The 15,790-nt window shown below is 46.6% G+C and overlaps 1 protein-coding gene across 2 annotated transcripts in view; it reads left to right on the forward strand.

Annotated features, from left to right (window-relative positions):
* ehd3 (EH-domain containing 3) overlaps window positions 1–13,221 on the forward strand; it is a 37,595-nt gene extending 24,374 nt beyond the window's left edge. For both annotated transcript variants that reach the window (XM_029631407.2, XM_029631408.2), the window contains 3 exons: window positions 5,592–6,004; window positions 10,362–10,526; window positions 11,023–13,221. In XM_029631407.2, the coding sequence (XP_029487267.1) occupies window positions 5,592–6,004; window positions 10,362–10,526; window positions 11,023–11,553 (1,109 nt within the window). In that variant the 3' untranslated portion in view covers window positions 11,554–13,221. The remainder of the gene's footprint in view (window positions 1–5,591; window positions 6,005–10,361; window positions 10,527–11,022) is intronic.
* Window positions 13,222–15,790: the final 2,569 nt, after the last annotated feature.

Raw genomic sequence — 15,790 nt, forward strand, 5'->3', positions numbered from 1 at the left:
CGCCAGCCCTTCACATCTATCTTCTTCACCTGTGGGATCGTCTGAGACCAGCCATCCAGACAGCTGTGGGTTTCCACAACCCAATCATTTCTGCACAAACTGTCAGAAACCAACTCAGGGAAGCTCATCTGCATTCTCATCGTCCTCACCAGGGTCTTGACCTGACTGCAGTTCAGCGTCGTAACCGACCTCAGTAGTCAAAGGCTCACATTCGATGGCCAATGGCACACTGGAGAAGTGCTCTACACGAAGGAATCTCAATTTCAACTGTATGGGGCAGATGGCAGACAGCGTCGTGTGGGAGAGCGGTTTGCTGATGTCAACGTTGTGAACAGAATGTCCATGGTGGCGGTGGGGTTATGGTATGGGCAGGCTTAAGCTATGGACAACGAACACAATTGCATTTTATCGATCGCAATTAGAATGCACAGAGATACCGTGATGAGATCCTGAGGCCCATTGTTGTACCATTCCTCTGCCGCCATTAGCCTGATAATGCACGGCCCCATGTTGCAAGGGTCTCTACACAATTCCTGGAAGCTGAAAATGTCCCAGTTCTTCCCAGACATTGATGAGGAGTGGGAATAGATTCCACAAGCCACTATCAACAGCCTGATTAACTCTATGCAAAGGTGATGTGTGAGGCAAATGGTGGTCACATTAGATACTCACTGGGTTTTTTAAATCCGCGCCCCTACCTTTTTTTAAGGTATATGTGACCAGCAGATGCATATCTTTATTCCCAGTGATGTGAAATCCATAGATTAGGGCCCGATTCATTTATTTCAATTGACTGATTTCCTTATATGAACTGTAATTCTGTAGAATCTTTGAAATTGTTGCATTTATGTTTTTGTTCAGTGTATTTCATAGTCCTTTCAATTGTCTCTCTTCTTTCAACTCAATTGTGTGTTCTTCACAGATGCTTTATCTGTCTCAAGGTACCCATAACCTGTCTGTTCATGTATTGTCCTCATAATGCTATAGCACGTACAGTGGCAAGAAAAAGTATCTGAACCCTTTGGAATTACCTGGATTTCTGCATAAATTGGTCGTAAAATTTGATCTGATCTTCATCTAAGACACAACAATAGACAAACACAGTCTGCTTAAACTAATAACACGCAACCAATTATACGTTTTCATCTTCATTGAACACACTGTGTAAACATTCACAGTGTAGGTTGGGAAAAGTATGTGAACCCCTCAGCTAATGACTTCTCCAAAAGCTAAGTGGAGTCAGGACTCAGCTAACCTGCCAGCAGCATACCACCCTGCATACCACTGCTGGCTTGCTTCTGAAGCTAAGCAGGGTTGGTCCTGGTCAGTTCCTGGATGGAAGACCAGATGCTGTTGGAAGTGGTGTTGGAGGGCCAGTAGGAAGCACTCTTTCCTCTGGTCTAAAAATTATCCCAATGCCCCAGGGCAGTGATTGGGGACACTACCCTGTGTAGGGTGCTGTCTTTCGGATGGGACGTTAAACGGGTGTCCTCACTCTCTGAGGTCATTAAAGATCCCATGGCACTTATCGTAAGAGTAGGGGTGTTAACCCCGGTGTCCTGGCTAAATTCCCAATCTGGCCCTCAAACCATAATGGTCACCTAATAATCCTCAGTTTACAATTGGCTCATTAATCCCCCTCCTCTCCCCTGTAACTATTCCCCAGGTCGTTGCTGCAAATGAGAACGTTTTCTCAGTCAACTTACCTGGTAAAATAACGGAAAAATAAAAATAAAAACCTGGAGTCCAATCAACGATACAGTGAAATACCATCACCATCCAATGGGAACTCCTCTGTCATTTCAATGGCATTCATACTTATTGACGTCTACCACTGACATCTTGTCAGTGGGAGTCTTAGCTACCTTCTTCACTACGAATACATGCTTTGGGAATGGACTACTCATCATCTGAGAGTAGAGTATATTTTCATTTCTCTGCGGGTGAAATCTGTTTTCCCCCTGACGGCTCTCTTTGTCTCTTGGCTTCTGGGATCACTGCCTTCAGATTAGACAGCTAATTGCTCCATTAGATTAGCCATCATTTGGGGGATTCTCTTTATCTGTGCTGAAACACCTCTGTCTCTATCTATTTGCTGCTGGCAGGAGGAGAGTAAAGTGGTTCAGTTACCCACTTAGTGTAAAGCACAGGAGGTTGGTGGCACATTAATTGTGGAGGACGGGCTCATGGCAACGGCTGGAGCGGAACCAATAGAATGGTATCAAATAGTGTTTTCACTGATTTTCAACCTCTCCCTGTCTGAGTCTGTAATACCAACATGTCTCAAGCAGACCACCATAGTTCATGTGCCCAAGAACACTAAGGTAACCTGCCTAAATGATTACCGACACGTAGCACTCACGTCTGTAGCCATGGCTCACATCAACATCATTATCCCAGAAACCCTAGACCCACTCCAATTTGCATACCGCCCCAACAGATGCACAGATGATGAAATCTCTATTGCACTCAACACTGCCCTTCCCGACCTGGGCAAAAGGAACACCTACAGTATGTGAGAATGCTATTTATTGACTTCAGCTCAGCATTCAATATCATAGTGCCCTCATAGCTCATCACTAAGCTAAGGGATCTGGGACTAAACACCTCCCTCTGCAACTGGATCCTCGACTTCCTGACGGGCCGCCCCCAGGTGGTAAGGGTAGGTAACAACACATCCGCCACACTGATCCTCAACACAGGGACACCTCAGGGGTGCGTGCTCAGTCCCCTCCTGTACTCCCTGTTCAATCATGACTGCACGGCCAGGCACGACTCCAACACCATCATTAAGTTTGCCTTTGACACAACAGTGGTAAGCCTGATCACCGAAAACGATGAGATAGCCTATAGGGAGGAGGCCAGAGAAGAGATCTGACAGTGTGGTGCAAGGACAACCTCTCCCTCAACGTGATCAAGACAAAGGAGATGATTGTGGACAACAGGAAAAGGATGACCAAGCACGCCCCCATTCTCATTGACAGGGCTGTAGTAGAGCAGGTTGAGAGCTTCAAGTTCCTTGGTGTCCACATCACTAACAAACTAACATGGTCCAAGCCCACCAAGACAGTTGTGAAGAGGGCTCGACAAAACCTTTTCCCCCTCAGGAGACTGAAAAGATTTGGCAAAAGGTTTTACATCTGCACCATCGAGAGCATCCTGACGGGTTGCATCATTGCCTGGTATGGCAACTGCTCGGCCTCTGACCGCAAGGCACTACAGAGGGTAGTGCGTACGGCTCAGTACATCACCGGGGTGAAGCTTCCTACCATACAAGACCTCTATACCAGGCGGTGTCAGAGGAAGGCCCTAGAAATTGTCAAAACACTTCAGCCACCCTAAACATAGACTGTTCTGTCTGCTATCGGTACCGGAGCGCCAAATCTAGGTCTAAGAGGCTTCTAAACAGTTTCTACCACCAAGCCATAAGACTCCTGAACATCTAATCAAAGGGCTACCCAGACTACCCCCCCCCCCCACACACACACACACTTCTACGCTGCTGCTATCCTCTGTTATTATCTATGCATAGCCACTTTAATAACTCTACCTACATGTACATTTTACCTCAATTACCTCGACACCGGTGCCCCCGCACATTGACTCTGTACCGGTACCCCCTGTATATAGCCCCACTATTGTTATTTACTGATGCTCTTTAATTATTTGGTCATCTTATCTCTTACTTTTTTTGTATTTTCTTAAAACTGCGTTGTTGGTTAACGGCTTGTAAGTAAGCATTTCACTGTAAGGTCTGTTGTATTCAGCGCATGTGACAAATACAATTGGAGTTGATTTGAAATGCATCAAATACATGGTTTCCAGGTGTTGTATGCCATTCCATTAGCTCCGTTCCAGCCATTATAATGAGCCGTCCTCCCCTCAGCAGCCTCCTTTGGTGTAAAGCCTGTTATCCAGCCAGTGAGGCCGAGGGTAGGTTAGGGGAGGCTAGCGCTCCAGCCCCTTGAGGTCAGGCGGCTAATGCTTCGAGGAGAGGAGAAGAGGGTCGTGAAGCTATATCCCGAGTCACACTGTCGTGTCCTGTCCTGTCCTGTCATGTCCTGTCATGTCAAGTAGTGAGAACTAAGTGCAAATCAAGCAGTGAGTTCAAGATATATTAGCACGGGTTTAAATAAATAATGTCATCATGTTATGTTCTCACTGGTAAGTGGTAAGATACTAAATGATCAACCATTACCTCATTGTGTTCAAATGCCTTTCAGCCTCTATCATAACAAGTGGTTCTGTTCTCTTTTGTAATTGATGTCATACTCTTGAGCAATAGGCCTACCAAGCTCACAACACTCTTCTGGTTACTTAGCTGGACACCACTGGGCCGCCCTGGTCTTCCAACAGTCTGTTGTTCTGCTGGTTGTTGACCCTGCCTCTCTCCTGCCTCTCTCCTGCCTCTCTCCCACCCCTGACTCTCTCCCACCCCTGCCTCTCCCCTGCCTCTCTCCTGCCTCTCTCCCACCCCTGGCTCTCTCCTGCTTCTCTCCTGCCTCTCTCCTGCCTCTCTCCCACCCCTGCCTCTCTCCTGCTTCTCTCCTGCCTCTCTCCTGCTTCTCTCCTGCCTCTCTCCCACCTCTCTCCCACCCCTGGCTCTCTCCCACCCCTGCCTCTCTCCTGCTTCTCTCCTGCCTCTCCCTGCCTCTCTCAACCTCTCTCCCACCCCTGGCTCTCTCCCACCCCTGCCTCTCTCCTGCTTCTCTCCCACCCCTGGCTCTCTCCCACCCCTGCCTCTCTCCTGCTTCTCTCCTGCCTCTCTCCCACCCCTGGCTCTCTCCTGCCTCTCTCCCACCCCTGGCTCTCTCCCACCCCTGACTCTCTCCTGCTTCTCTCCTGCCTCTCCCGCCCCTGCCTCTCTCCTGCTTCTCTCCTGCCTCTCTCCCACCCCTGCCTCTCTCCTGCTTCTCTCCTGCCTCTCTCCCACCCCCTGGCTCTCTCCCACCCCTGCCTCTCTCCTGCTTCTCTCCTGCCTCTCTCCCACCGCTGGCTCTCTCCCACCCCTGCCTCTCTCCTGCCTCTCCCCTGCCTCTCTCCCACACCTGCCTCTCCCTGCCTCTCTCCCACACCTGCCTCTTCCCTGCCTCTCTCCCACTTCTCTCCCACACCTGCCTCTCTCCTGCCTCTTGCCTGCCTCTCTCTTTTCTCACTCCTACTTTTCCCCTGCCATTCCCCTGCCTCTCTCCTGCCTCTCGCCTGCCTCTCTCTTGCTTCTCTCCTGCCTCTCACCTGCCTCTCTCCCACTACTCTCCCACACCTGCCTCTCTCCTGCCTCTCCCCTGCCTCTCTTCCACTTCTCTCCCACACCTGCCTCTCTCCTGCCTCTCCCCTGCCTCTCTCCCACTTCTCTCCCACACCTGCCTCTCGCCTGCCTCTCTCTTGCCTCACTCTTGCTTCTCCCCTGCCATTCCCCTGCCTCTCTCCTGCCTCTCGCCTGCCTCTCTCTTGCCTCACTCCTGCTTCTCACCTGCCATTCCCCTGCCTCTACCCTGCCTCTCTCCTGGCTCTCCTCCATCCTTGCCTTTCTCTTGCCTCTCTCCCACCTCTCCCACCCTTGCTTCCCCTCACCCCCTACGTGTCTAAAGGCTACGACTTTGCCGCCGTGCTGGAGTGGTTTGCAGAGCGCGTGGACCGAATCATCCTCCTCTTCGACGCCCACAAGCTGGACATATCAGACGAGTTCTCGGAGGTCATCAAGGCCCTGAAGAATCACGAAGACAAGATCCGGGTGGTTCTAAACAAGGCAGACCAGATTGAGACGCAGCAGCTGATGAGGGTCTACGGTGCACTCATGTGGTCGCTGGGGAAGATCGTCAACACACCCGAGGTGATCCGTGTCTATATAGGGTCATTCTGGTCGCACCCGCTGCTCATCCCCGACAACCGTAAGCTGTTTGAGGCGGAGGAGCAGGACCTGTTCAAGGACATCCAGTCACTGCCCCGCAACGCTGCCCTCAGGAAGCTCAATGACCTCATCAAGAGGGCACGCCTCGCCAAGGTAAGCTCTAACCTCACATGTGCATGGACCAACACACGTGTGCAAACACACATTCTCTCACAAGAGTACATTTGGCTAGTACTCCTAAGCACTATGTTATGCCATTTTGGCCTAACTAGGAAGTTCTCTTTTATTAGTTATTAAGTATTTTTTCGAAAGAGAAGAAAAGTAATTGCTAAATAGGTATTTTGAATGGAACAGAATCTCCATACAGGAGTTGCTACTGAACTTAATAAGCTACCAATCCTGACTGATGAGTAATGAAGAGTAATGACTGCAATTACATCCACTTTGTCAGGGCAAGATAACCTTTCCCTACTGAGCGAAGCTGCAATCCCTGGACATTGTGTGACTGCGTGGTGTGATGAGGGCTGGTACAGTGGCGGTACCAGGGTGCCTTCCCAACTGAGCTACACTTGAATAGAGTCCTAAAGCATTGGTGGCACTAAGAACACAGTCACACCAAATCAATTATCAGTCACAGGTCACTACTGTTCATTTGGCATAGAGCGTTGATTGCAATTGGATGTAAACAAGGAGTTAGTCATGGGACAAAACTTGACCTCAGATTGACCATGTTTTTCAAATAATGAGGTGACAAAGTAGCATTGGTATGCTTTTATTGTCTTATGGCGATAAGAAAAATGTGTTACTATATTGATCATATTATTATATTGATGAATAATTTATTCCAAACTAGATTGCAAGGTCAGTGGTTCTGTGATCAAGGCCTACAATCTTAGAATAAAAGGTTCTAGCTAGAACCTTAAAGGGTTCTTTGGCTGTCCCCATAGGAGAACCCTTTGAAGAGCCCTTTTTGGTTCCAGCTAGAACCCTTTTGGTTCCAGGTAGAAACCTTTTGGGTTCCATGTAGGACCTTTTCCACAGAGGAATCTACATAGAACCCAAAAAGGTTTTACCTGGAACCAAAAATGTTTTTCCTATGGGGACAGCCGAAGAACCCTTTTGGAACCCATTTCTAAGAGTGTACTGGGTGACCGATAGATGAGCATCCTGGGATCCAAGCAGTGATCAGGATAAAGACAGGTCCATCAACACAGTACAGAGTGTCTGTGTTCATACAACCATCCTCACAGCCACTGATGATTAACAATCCGCCTCACATGAAGAATCTTTCTCCCCAAGGCTGTATCAGCCTCCCAGACAGCCAGGGAATCCCTCAACCCCTTCTGTCTTTCAGTCTCTCTCTCCATCTGGTATCTTATTATGTTCTAGGTAGCGCCGTAAGCATTTCACTGTAAGGTCTACCTGTTGTATTTGGCGCACTTGACAAATAAACTTTGATTTGATTTGATCTCCTCCCCCTTTTCTCCATCTCCTGAACTCAGACCAATCCACAGGCCCTAACACCACTCTGTCTCTCTGGGGGCCTAGCCGTGACTATATGGTGTTGTCACCAGTTACTGTGACGTCTCAGGCAAATTTGATTTGCAGTACAATCTTCTCAGCCCATAGCTAAATGATAGTGTGTGTGTGTGATCAGGAATAGTGGGGAGTGTTTAATTGATGAGGTTGTCAGAATTCCTGGGATGAACTTGGTCTTACCATGTGGTTCCAACTGGATATTTAAACATAAATATCAGCTTCTTGTCCAGTTAGTGTGGAATGGAACTTCATGAGATAATCATCAGAGAGCAGTGAGACAGAGGAGAAACTGTTCTGATGTAAATTAGAGAGAGAGAGAGAGATTGGGTAGCATTGATTTGACATGCCACCTGAGCTCAGGGGGTTATTATGTCATAGCCTATACAGCGGCTTAACTCTGGGCTTCCTCTCCTATTAGCCCCACACCAGTCTATGTGACTGTTGACCAGGTCCTCTGTTGTCATACAATACAGGCACCACCTCATCTCAACACTTCAGATGGCTGTTCTGGAGATCACACAGCCACAGCAGGATGTCCTGAGGAGGGAGTGTGTGTGTGTGTGCCCGTGTGTGCGTGTTTTGGGGGCTTCCCTGGCCACAGTCCAAGGAATCACCCCCAAACAGGTGGTCACCTTGAGAGGAAATGGTAACACACCTCCGGCCTCCTCCTGTCCCCTGTCCCCCTATTCCTGGTCCATGGAACCTGGTCCATGTCCTGTCCTATGCCTCTGTCCTGACCAGACCAGAGATGTGGGCTTCCTCTGCTGTCAGCAGCAGTGTGCTCATCCATCCGCCAAAGGGAAACAGAGGCAGAGGATACAGAGGTTCCACTGAAGGAGCTGGTTACTCAAGTAGTGCCAGCCTGTGCACACACACACACACACACACACACACACACACACACACACACACACACACACACACTATTAAATTGTTTTTTTTCCCTTATCAATCTCCGCACAATACTCCATTATCATGAACCAAAACCTGTTTTTAGAACATTTTTTCAAATTTATACAAATTAAAAAACTTTAACATTAAATTTACATAAGTATTCAGACCTTTTACTCAGTACTTTGTTTAAGCACCTCTGGCAGTGATTACAACCTCAAGTCGTCTTGGGTATGACACTACAAGCTTGGCACACCTGTACTTGGAAAGTTTCTCCCATTCTTCTCTGCAGATCCTCTCAAGCTCTGTCAGGTTGGATGGGGAGCATCACTGCACAGCTATTTTCACGTCTGTCCAGAGATGTTCGATCAGGCTGGGCCACTCAAGGACATTCAGAGACTTGTCCCGAAGCCACTCTTGCGTTGTCTTGGCTGTGTGCTTAGGGTTGTTGTCCTATTGGAAGGTGGACCTTCACCCCGGTCTGAGAACCTGAGTGCTCTGAAGCAGGTTTTCATCAAAGATCTCTCTGTACTTTGCTCCATTCATCTTTGTCTTGATCCTGACTCTCTCTCCCAATCTCTCTCTCTCCCAGTCCCTGCCACTGAAAAACATCCCCACACATGTTGCTCTCACCACCATGCTTCACCGTAGGGATGGTGCCAGGTTTCATCCAGACGTGACACTTGGCATTCATGCCAAAGAGTTCAATCTTGGTTTCATCAGACCAGAGTATCTTGTTTATCATGGTCTGAGAGTCCTTTAGGTGCCCTTTGGCAAAATCCAAGTGGGCTGTCATGTGCCTTGCACTGATGAATGGCTTCTGTCTGGCCACTCTACCATAAAGGCCTGATTGGTGGAGTGCTGCAGAGATGATTGTCCTTCTGGAAGGAACTCCCATCTCCACAGAGGAACTCTGTCAGAGTGATCATCGGGTTCTTGGTCACCTCCCTGACCAAGGCCCTTCTCCCCCGATTGCTCAGTTTGGCCGGGCGGCCAGCTCTAGGAAGAGTCTTGGTACTTTCAAACTTCTTCCATTTAAGAATGATGGAGGCCACTGTGTTCTTGGGGACATTCAATACTGTAGAAATATTTCGGTAACCATCCTCAGATCTGTTCTTCAACACAATCCTGTCTCGGAGCTCTAAAGACAATCCCTTCGACCTCATGGCTTGGTTTTTGCTCTGACATGCACTGTCAACTCTGGGATCTTATATACACAACTGTGTGCCTTTCCAAATCATGTCCAATCAATTGAATTTACCACAGGTGTAAAACAAGCAAGTTGTAGAAACATCTCAACGATGATCAATGGAAACAGGATGCAACTGAGATCCATTTCGCATCTCATAGCAAAGGGTCTGAATACTTTTGTTAATAAGGTTTTTCTGTTTTTAAGGTTGAATAAATTAGCAAACATTTCTAAAAGCCTGTTTTCACTTTGTCATTATGGGTTATTGTGTGTAGATTGATAAGGATTTGATTTAATTTGATACATTTTAGAATAAGGCTGTAATGTAACAAAATGTGGAAAAAGTCAAGGTGTCCGAATACTTTCCGAATGCACTGTATGTAATCTGTGTTCTCTTTTGAACTACACATACCATGTTCAGTTCTGCGTTCTGATATAGCACATGCATAACATGTTCTGGTGAAATATCTCTCAGAAATCTCAAGGGGAGTCAATCGTGTGATGAGGTTATTTTCCCCTTCCCTCTCAGTTCTAGGAAACCCTAAGGAAGGGAAACCTCTTGTGTAGCTGGGTGTGATACCCGCCACATGCTCTCTCATAAAACTGCTTTAAGTGCTTCCTTCCTGTTTCAATGTTCATAATGTTAATTATTTCCAGTTTCAAGGACATCTGAGATATTAGGAGGAACATTGAAGAGCCCTTGGTGGCACAATAGACACTTAAACAAAACTATCTTTCTAGCTATGACCCAATAGAAGCTGGCTGCAACACCTGTATGGGTCCCAATCCAGTATTTGAGGAAGCAGTATATGAGTGATTTTTCGCTGCCCTACTCAATCTTAACAGACAGTCCACACTGAGTAGACTGTGTACTGCTCTGTGCCCTGCTAGGTCCATGCCTATATCATCAGCTCTCTGAAAAAGGAGATGCCCAGTGTGTTTGGGAAGGAGGGCAAGAAGAAGGAGCTGATTAACAGTCTGGGAGAGATCTACAGCCGCATTGAGAGAGAACACCAGATCTCCCCTGGAGACTTCCCCAACCTCAAGAAGATGCAGGTGAGATAGAAAGATTGGGCTTATAAAATGACTACGAACATGACTCACAATGCCATGTTTACCAAGGGAGTGATGGATAAAGCCCACAATCTGTGCTGTTTTCCTCTGATTACTGAGCTAACTCACAAACATGTCCTACTGGGACTACTTTGAGCCATGGTGACAAAACAAGCTCCTTTCTGATTGGCTGTGATCCGGAATTAGATCTGAACCACCCCCAGTCCATCTGGGCCTGATGAGCACTTTGTTTTCCTCACTGAGAGAAGGACCAACATGACTTGGCTCAGAAAGTAAGCAGTAGTCATGTTAATCCTTTCTGACATACTGTATCTCTGATGCACAGACCAGGACAGTCATGTTCTTGTTCCGACTCCCTCTCACACAAAACATAATGTAGAGATGCATCAACTAAGATCAGCTTGACCCCAAACTGTTTGTAGTGAGTAAGACACTGCTCTTTTGACCACTTACCTCTGCCCTCTCTTCCCTCCTATAGGAGCAACTTAATGCCCACGACCTGAACAAGTTCCAGCCCCTGAAGATAAAGCTGCTGGACACGGTGGACGACATGCTGGCCCACGACATCGCCGGTCTCATGGTGCTGGTCAGACAGGAGGAGACCAACCGACCCCAGCAGGTGGTGAAGGGAGGGGCCTTCGACGGCACCCTCAACGGGCCCTTCGGCCACGGCTATGGCGAGGGCGCCGGGGAGGGTATCGATGAGGCAGAGTGGGTGGTGGCCCGCGACAAGCCCATGTACGATGAGATCTTCTACACGCTGTCGCCGGTCAACGGGAAGGTGACTGGTGCCAACGCCAAGAAAGAGATGGTGAAGTCCAAGCTTCCCAACACGGTGCTGGGGAAGATCTGGAAGCTGGCTGACATCGATAAGGATGGGATGCTGGATGACGAGGAGTTTGCCCTGGCCAATCACCTGATCAAAGTCAAACTGGAGGGGCACGAGCTACCCGCCGACCTCCCTGGTCATCTCATCCCCCCCTCCAAGAGGAAAATCACTGCTGAGTAGACCCCCCCCCCCCCCGCACGCTCACCTCCTCAGGGCGTTGAACAAGAGAGGGAGTAAGTAAGAGGGAAGAAGAGAGGGAGTGGGTAAGATGAAGGACAGTGAAGGATCTATGGGGGGTGTGGGGGTAAATTTATCAAGGTTGGACAACCACGCTTCACCAAGAAACAAAGAAAAGCAGAAACTTTGTGTTTATGCTTAGTGGGAGCAAAGGGATTGGTTTGCTCTCTGGGAGATGTCTGATTTATTTTTTTTATTTTTTATTGAACTGGGCTGAAGGGGGTAAAGGTCCTGGTTCAAAGTTCAGAGTCGAGGAACTGATATTGGACTCTGCACCACCCACATGCCCTATTGTTATACACCACTGAGAGTGTGCTATCTGTGACACAATAACCTGCATTATCATTGGATACATGAACACTGTCAGTTTCTCTCCAGCATATATGATTTGTCTTTCATTTGTATTTTATTTGAGCCTGTTTTGTAGTCTGCTTCATATCTCCCCAGAAAATGGGCATGTTTCAAAAGGATAAACTAATATCAATACTAAATCTTAATAATCCTTCTAGTTATCACTTTAAAACACAATAACGGTCAAATGTAGTGACAGGAATCCTTTTTATAAGTAGGTAGTGTAGGCATATGATATTTTCTTCTTGTGAACAGGCAGCATCCTAACACATGCAGGCCCTTCATAGCCTGACCAAGAGACTGTTACAACTGTATAGCTTGGATATCGGAAATCTAAGAGTTGGTAGACCTTTAAATGTATAGTGTTTGAAATTGCCTTCTAGTAACTAGTATCCTTGTCAAACGTCTGTATGTTTAATACCTATTTAATCTATTATTTAGCATACTTATGTAATTCTAATCACTATTGAGAGAAAGAGACTTCAATCTTTCCATAGATATAAGGAGGTGAACTGACAATGGAGATGATGTCCTGTTCTGGCGTTTCCAATTGGACATAGTACAGTATATATAGAAATATTCCCTTGTTCATCTACTCATTGGATGCAAAACCCATTAAAAAGCAAAGGTTTCAAATCACTACTCGAGTCCAATTATCTTCGATTGCTTCCCTCGATAAATAGCACAAAAAAATACCATAGTTATAGTCTTGCTATACTCTGACGTTCAATATTCTATCGGCATACAGTGTATATCTATCATAGAGACTGTTCTATGCTCTATATTCTATGATATCCAGTGTTGTAGTTGAGACCACTTCTGGATATTATCCACCATAAATATTTTGAAGTCATAATCCAAATACCCTGTGTTCTTGTACCTTTTCAGAAACTGAAAGGTGGAATAGGTCAGAAATATATGAGAATTGTATGTAGAAAAGGTTCAGGGCAAGTTTAATTTTGTAGCTATAGTAATACAGTGACAGTTATTATTGGGATCATAGTGAGGGAACACTCATCTGAAAGTAGTTCCTAGGGGAAATTGAAATGTTGATAGACTATACTGCACAGTATCTAAGGGGGTTTATTCCACTCACACTGTACACAAGTGGTAGGTTTCTTTCCCTGACTGATATGACTGATACTTGCTCTACTTCTCTTCTGCTGTGTATTCATCTGTTGCTGCTGATAGTACGCTAAGTATCCTGTCGTCATCAAATTGAGTAGATCTTGCAACTAATAAAGGTGACAGAGCCAAGCATTTCTCATTCTGGTTCCTGCTTTTGTTTAGACTAATTAAGGTAAGAGTCCTGAGTTATGAATCTACAAGATTACTTTTTTCATGCACACCCGTTAGAGATATACAGTTCCAGAGATGTACAGTACTATTATACTACATTGTAGAATAATAGTGACATCAAAACTGTTTTATTTTACCATTATTTAACCAGGCAAGTCAGTTAAGAACAAATTCTTATTTTCAATGACGGCCTAGGAACAGTGGGTTAACTGCCTGTTCAGGGGCAGAACGACAGATTTGTACCTTGTCAGCTCAGGGATAGAACTTGCAACCTTCCGGTTACTAGTCCAACGCTCTAACCACTAGGCTACCTGCCGCCCCACATCAAAACTTTGAAATGCATATGGAATCATGTAGTTATCCAAAAAGTGTTAAATCAAAATATATTTTATATTTGAGATTCTTCAAAATAGACACCCTTTTTGCCTTGATGACAGCTTTGCATACTCTTGGCATTCTCTCAACCAGCTTCATGAGGTAATCACCTGGAATGCATTTCAGTTAGCAGGTGTACCTTGTTAAAAGTTCATTTGTGGAATTTTTTTCCTTCTTAATGCGTTTGAGCCAATCAGTTGTGTTTTGACAAGGTAGGGGTGGTATACAGAAGATAGCCCTATTTGGTAAAAGACAAAGTCCATATTATGGCAAGAACAGCTCAAATATCAGAATAGAAATGACAGTGCATCATTACTTTAATTAAGACAAGAAGGTCAGTCAGTGGAAAATTTCAAGAACTTTGATAGTTTCTTCAAGTGCAGTTGCAAAAACCATCAAGCGCTATGATGAAACTGGCTATTATGAGGACCATCACAGGAAAGGAAGACCCATAGTTACCTCTGCTGCAGAGTATAAGTTCATTAGAGTTACCAGCCTCAGAAATTGCAGCCCAAATTGCAGCCCAAATCAATGCTTCACAGAGTAAAATCTCAACATCAACTGTTCAGAGGAGACTGCGTGAATCAGGCCTTCATGGTCGAATTGCAAAGAAACCACTACTAAAGGACACCAATAAGAAGAAGACTTGCTTGGGCCAAGAAACATGAGCAATGGACATTAGACCGGTGGAAATCGGTCCTTTGGTCTGATGAGTCCAAATTTGACATTTTTGGTGTCTTTGGAAAACGCAGAGTAGGTGAACGGATGATCTCAGCATGTATGGTTCCCACCGTGAAGCATGGAGGTGGGGGTGCTTTGCTGGTGACATTGTCAGTGATACATTTTTTAATTCAAGGCACATTTAACAAGCCTCAAATTTATTTATAAAGCCCTTTTTACGTCAGCCGATGTCACAAAGTGCTATACAGAAACCCAGCCTAAAACCGCAAACAGCAAGCAATGCAGATGTAGAAGCACGGTGGCTAGGAAAAACTCCCTAGAAAGGCAGGAACCTAGGAAGAAACCTAGAGAGGAACAAGCCTCTGAGGGGTGGCCAGTCCTCTTCTGGCCATGCCGGGTGGAGATTATAACAGTACATGGCCAAGATGTTCAAACGTTCGTAGATGACCAGCATGGTCAAATAATAATAATCACAGTGGTTGTAGAGGGTGCAACAGGTCAGCACCTCGGGAGTAAATGTCAGTTAGCTTTTCATAGCCGAACATTCAGAGTTAGAGACAGCAGGTGCGGACGAGAGAGATTTGAAAAAAAACAGCAGGTCCCGGACAAGGTAGCATGTCCGGTGAACAGATCAAGGTTCCATATCCGCAGGCAGAACAGCTGAAACTGGAGCAGCAGTATGACCAGGTGGACTGGGGACAGCAAGGAGTCATCAGGCCAGGTAGTCCTGAGGCAAATTCCCAGGGCTCAGGTCCTCCGGGAGGGGGGGGAGAGGGAGAGAGAGAAGTAGAGGGAACATACTTAAATTCACACAGGACACCGGATAATACAGGAGAAATACTCCAGATATAATAGACTGACCCTAGCCCCCCGACACAAACTATTGCAGTATAAATACTGGAGGCTGAGACAGGAGGGGTCGGGAGACACTGTGGCCCCGTCCGAAAACAGTGCCAACTAGGCAGGATATAACCCCACCCACTTTTCCAAAGCACAGCCCCCACACCACTAGAGGGATATCTTCAAACCACCAACTTACTACCCTGAGACAAGGCTGAGTATAGCCCATGAAGATCTCCCCCACGGCACAAACCCGAGGGGGGCGCCAACCCGGACAGGATGATCACTTCAGTGACTCAACCCACTCAAGTGACGCACCCCTCCTAGGGACGGCATGGAAGAGCACCAGTAAGCTAGTCACTCAGCCTCCGTAATAGGGTTAGAGGCAGAGAATCCCAGTGGAGAGAGGGGAACCGGTCAGGCAGAGACAGCATGGCTACCACATTATTCTGCAGCAATATGCCATCCCATCTGGTTTGTGCTTAGTAGGACTATAATTTGTTTTTCAACAGAACAATGACCCAAAACACACCTCCAGGCTGTGTAAGGGCTATTGGAGTTCTGCGTCAGATGACCTGGCCTCCACAATCCCCCAACCTCAACCCAATTGAGAATGTTTGGGATGAGTTGGACC

The sequence above is a fragment of the Oncorhynchus nerka genome, linkage group LG24, assembly GCF_034236695.1.
Source record: "Oncorhynchus nerka isolate Pitt River linkage group LG24, Oner_Uvic_2.0, whole genome shotgun sequence".
In the NCBI taxonomy this organism is placed as follows: Eukaryota; Metazoa; Chordata; class Actinopteri; order Salmoniformes; family Salmonidae; genus Oncorhynchus; species Oncorhynchus nerka.